The sequence below is a fragment of the Bison bison genome, unplaced genomic scaffold, assembly GCF_000754665.1.
Source record: "Bison bison bison isolate TAMUID 2011002044 unplaced genomic scaffold, Bison_UMD1.0 scf7180017850491, whole genome shotgun sequence".
Taxonomy (NCBI): Eukaryota; Metazoa; Chordata; class Mammalia; order Artiodactyla; family Bovidae; genus Bison; species Bison bison.
In genome coordinates this window covers 2,823-7,074 of record NW_011481064.1, presented here as the reverse complement: position 1 = coordinate 7,074, position 4,252 = coordinate 2,823, and the positions used below count along the sequence as shown (strand labels likewise).

The 4,252-nt window shown below is 42.5% G+C and overlaps 1 protein-coding gene across 1 annotated transcript in view; it reads right to left on the bottom strand.

Annotated features, from left to right (window-relative positions):
- Window positions 1–286: 286 nt before the first annotated feature.
- The window catches only part of LOC104995029 (olfactory receptor 2AG1-like), a 5,778-nt gene continuing 1,812 nt past the window's right edge, over window positions 287–4,252 (bottom strand). The window contains exons 2-4 of the mRNA XM_010848744.1: window positions 3,325–3,328; window positions 2,124–2,288; window positions 287–1,606 (exon numbers count right to left, since the gene is read on the bottom strand). Coding sequence (XP_010847046.1) covers window positions 642–1,586 — 945 coding nt within the window. The 5' untranslated portion in view covers window positions 1,587–1,606; window positions 2,124–2,288; window positions 3,325–3,328 and the 3' untranslated portion in view covers window positions 287–641. The remainder of the gene's footprint in view (window positions 1,607–2,123; window positions 2,289–3,324; window positions 3,329–4,252) is intronic.

Here is a 4,252-nt window from a genome sequence, read left to right as displayed (position 1 = left end):
AGATTTGTCCAAAATATTCCCACACTGATAAATCAAATCACAGAAATAAGGCATGTTTAAGGTAGCTAGAATATATATATATATATATATATATATATATATCCCTCGTGTCATGTGGACACAGAGATATACATATACTCACTTCACAATTGTCTTGATGTTTTGAAAATTTTCTGTATCTATATAAACTACATATTTTAAAAATTCAAGCAATATAACAATAGATGTATCTATGGCTGTATCTCTAACCCTAATTTCAAATTGAGGAATTCTACATTCAGTTTTATTGGTTTCTAGCTTTTAATTTTAAATTAAGTCACTATTAAATTTTCCCATTTGGATTTTTCCATTATCTCAACAAAAACTGTCCCTTGAAACTGAAGTAGATGCATAGACACAAACTGATTCTTCTTTCCAAATAATTATTTGAACAACAGCTACATAACAGACAAGAAGTCCAGTATATCTTCTGAGGATTCTTATTCCTGCAACAGTCTAAGAATCTTGTTCAAACAAGAGAAGTCTTCCTCTGATTTTAAGAGGCTATTGGAGTTTGCTCAGACTAAATCTACTGCTATTGATGACTGATACATGATATTGGCTGAAACTTAGTCCCCTAGCATGTCTATTTTGTAACTGTGTCAGGAGTGTGTCCGCAGCATGTATTTTTGTAGGACCCTTCTCAAGGCCCCCATGACCTCTTTATTCCTCAGGCTGTAGATGAGGGAGTTCAGGGCTGGGGTGACCATCGTGTAGAAGACAGAGATGATGTTGTCTTGCTTGGGACTGTGCAGGGAACTGGGCAGAACATACATGAATGTGGCAGCTCCATAGAACATCCTGACCACTGTCAGGTGGGAAGAGCAGGTGACCAGAGCTTTCTGTCTCCCTTCATTTGAGGGCATGTGGAGCACAGTAAGTAGGATTACTGAATAGGAGACAAGTATAGCAACAAAAGAGGGAATCAGAAAGGTCACACCCATCACATACACCATGAGTTCATATCTGGAAGTATCTGCACAGGCCAACTTCAACAGAGGTGGAATCTCACAGAGCAGGTGGCTGATCTCCCGGGACATGCAGAAAGAGAAGTGCATGATATACAAAGTATGACCTAAAGCATTCAGGGATGCCAGGACCCAGGGTGTGACCACCATGAGCCAACAGACCCTTGGCCTCATGAGGACCATGTAGTTCAGAGGATGACAAATGGCCACATACCTGTCATAGGCCATGAAGGCCAGTAGAAGGTCCTCTGCACCACCGAGGGTCAGTACTAGGAACACCTGAAGGGCACAGCCCCCAAAGGAGATGGTGTTTTCACTGAGCAGAAAATCCACAATGGCCTTGGGAGTGACAACAGATGTGAAGAGGAGGTCCATGAGAGAGAGCTGCCTGAGCAGGAGGGACATGGGCACATGGAGCCGGGCATCCATTGTGATGGCCAGGAGCAGCAGACCATTGCTGGTGAGGGCCAGCGTGTACAGGACTGTGATTGTAGCGCAGAGCAGCTCAGGAGACCCACTGTCGTTCAGAATCCCCATCAATATGAAGCCACTTCCCAGGGTGGAGTTCCAAGGCTCCATTGTGTTGTTTCTTTAGTTGCCTGGAAACAAATGGATCCTTGGTGAATTTTTGTTATGATAGTCTCATAGTTTTATACCATCAGAGTTCCCATAGGATGGCCAACATGAATCCAGTGGGATGATGCCTTTCCCACTGGTAACTGATTTTTTTCTCTTAATCTCTCAGTTTCTGACTTTTTAAATTGTATCTTGATAAACAAAGAGCCCATCTAATTGGAAAATAAACATCACTGTAAGAGCTAAACATTAAGAGATTACTACATGAGGATTATTCAGGACATCAAACCTGAACATGTATCTCCCTAGAAAGTCAAATCATCTCTTTCACAACAATAAAGAAATATTCTACTACACATGCTCCTGATTTTTTCTGGTACCTATGTTTTAAGTAGAATGTTTAATCAATAATTTATATACCCAGTCAGTGTTCTGCATAAGTCTTTTTTTTTAATTGATTTTCTGAAACAGGCAGGGAAATGTGATTTCAATAACGCACCTCAATATACTTCTCCACATAATTTGTGTTATTCATCCTACCTTCTCACTTTTGCTTAGACTCAGATCCCCATTCTCCCTTTGACAGCGCTAGGGTATCCACACTGGATTGAATGGCCACACAGAAGGAGAAGAAGAGCTCTTGATCTGGAAATGGCTCTTGGAGTGTTGCACCCAATCTCAGGGAGAAAACAGAGAGCCAGGCACCTGAGAATGACAGGAATCTGTGTTGCTCAGCGTGGGAACTGGGTAGATAAGTCCACTTTTGAACACAGTGAAGCATATTTCTAAAAATCAATTTCCTCTATTGTGTCCTATATTTTGATGTTTCACTAATTGCCATCAATCTCTACAAGGTCCACAGAATTTTGATGGTAAAAGGTATTAAAGCATATCACAGACCTTTCATCTACTCTTAAATGTTCCTTTGGAGGCATTTATTGTAATGTAGGTGCCAACAGTTTTATCAAAGGTCAGCAAAGTCTATGGAGTTTAAAAACAGGTCCTGAGGCTTCCACCAGGAAGCAGATACCCTGGTCTGGGATATAACTTAGAATCTTACAGCAGGCTGTAAGATTCACTGATTCCTCCTCATGTTTAGAAACCCAAGAATATAGGAGTTTGGGATGGGGTACAGACCAAAGCACCATAGAACTTGGAAGTCAGAGTAGCTGAAGTTCATATGTGTGGACTGGGCTCCATCTCTCAGCTCAGCATTCCTAGAAGCTGCACACTTTCCTGAAAGTGAGACAACACCCTTACTGTGGGAAGCCAGCTTCCTGAGCACACAGTCTGTCCTGGAGATAGTCTGAGTGAAGGAAGTTCCAGTAGAAATGGAGAAGGAAGATAGGCACTTTCTAGCAATATTCAGTTAGTTTTTTGCTAAGTCGAGTTAGAAGTCTGAGGTATCTGACCAAGGTAGGTGTCAGGCTTATTCTGTTCCTTCAGTTCTTCCAGAGGTCTTCTCTGGAAATGCAAAAATGCAGAAAGAACATCAATACAGTCCTTGGATAGCTTCTATGAAACAAGAAGATAGCTTTCCTGTTCTCACGCCTGTGGAGAATATAAGAATTCTGTCACACAGTTCCCCAAGTAGGAGGCCCATCTAGGTCTGCAGCATTTGTCTGACTGGGTTGGTGGGTACAAATGCTCAGACTTTCATTTACTCTTGCTGGGGAATGGGAGAAAAATGAAAGCAGTGGGAATAGAACGGCTGCTCAAAGAAGACACTACAATGACTGACCTCACTGTCTCTGGAGCCAACACTAAGCTAAGGCCTCTCCTGGGGGAGGCTGCTTGGTTTCCTCACCCATGACCCCACTTCTCTACTCTGTTCTACCCCTGTGTTCAGAAGGACTTAGCCTCTCAGCTGAAATGACCTCCCCTGGAAATGTTGGTCCATTCCCACGCAGGGTGGGAATCAAGGCCTTTGGACCTGTTTCCTGGCCTTGTATCCCTGCACTCTTCTCTCATTAAATGAGCTTGGAGGCCCAGGGTTTCTATGTCACCTAAGGGAGGCACTGATGGTGCATTTCCAAACTACTGACTGAATTGAGCAGGAAGCAAAGGTCACTTTCATGGTCATCAGTCCTCTGCCACAAATTTAAGGTGGGTTTTGGGGCATCTGTAGCATCTTGCTTCCCATCTCCACTCCCCTGGCCTCCTGACAAAAGATTAATCTCCAAAACAGACAATCAGTTCAGGCAGCTCAGTATCAGAAAAACAAACAATCCACTCAAAAAGTGGGCAGATGACTTAAACAGACATTTCTCCAAAGAAGACTCATAGATGGCTAATAAATACATGAAAAAAAATGTTCAACATCACTTATTATTAGAGAAATGCAAACCAAAACTACAATGAGGTTATCAACTCATACCAGTCAGAATGGTAACCATCAAAAAAATCTACAAACAATAAATGCTAGAGAGGGTGTGGAGAAAGAGTAACCCTCTTGCACTGTTGGTGGGAATATAAATTGATTCAGCTTAAGGAGGAAGCAGACAGAGCTGGACTCCATCTTAGGCCAGGCTGCGAACATTAGGCTACATGCATGGTCACCCTCCCAATGGACTCTAACTTTGTGTCCAGTGTCTACAGAAATGGCATACCAATGGAAAACCAGACCCCTGGATAAAAGAGCCTCAGGACTTGTACTTGGACTCTCCATT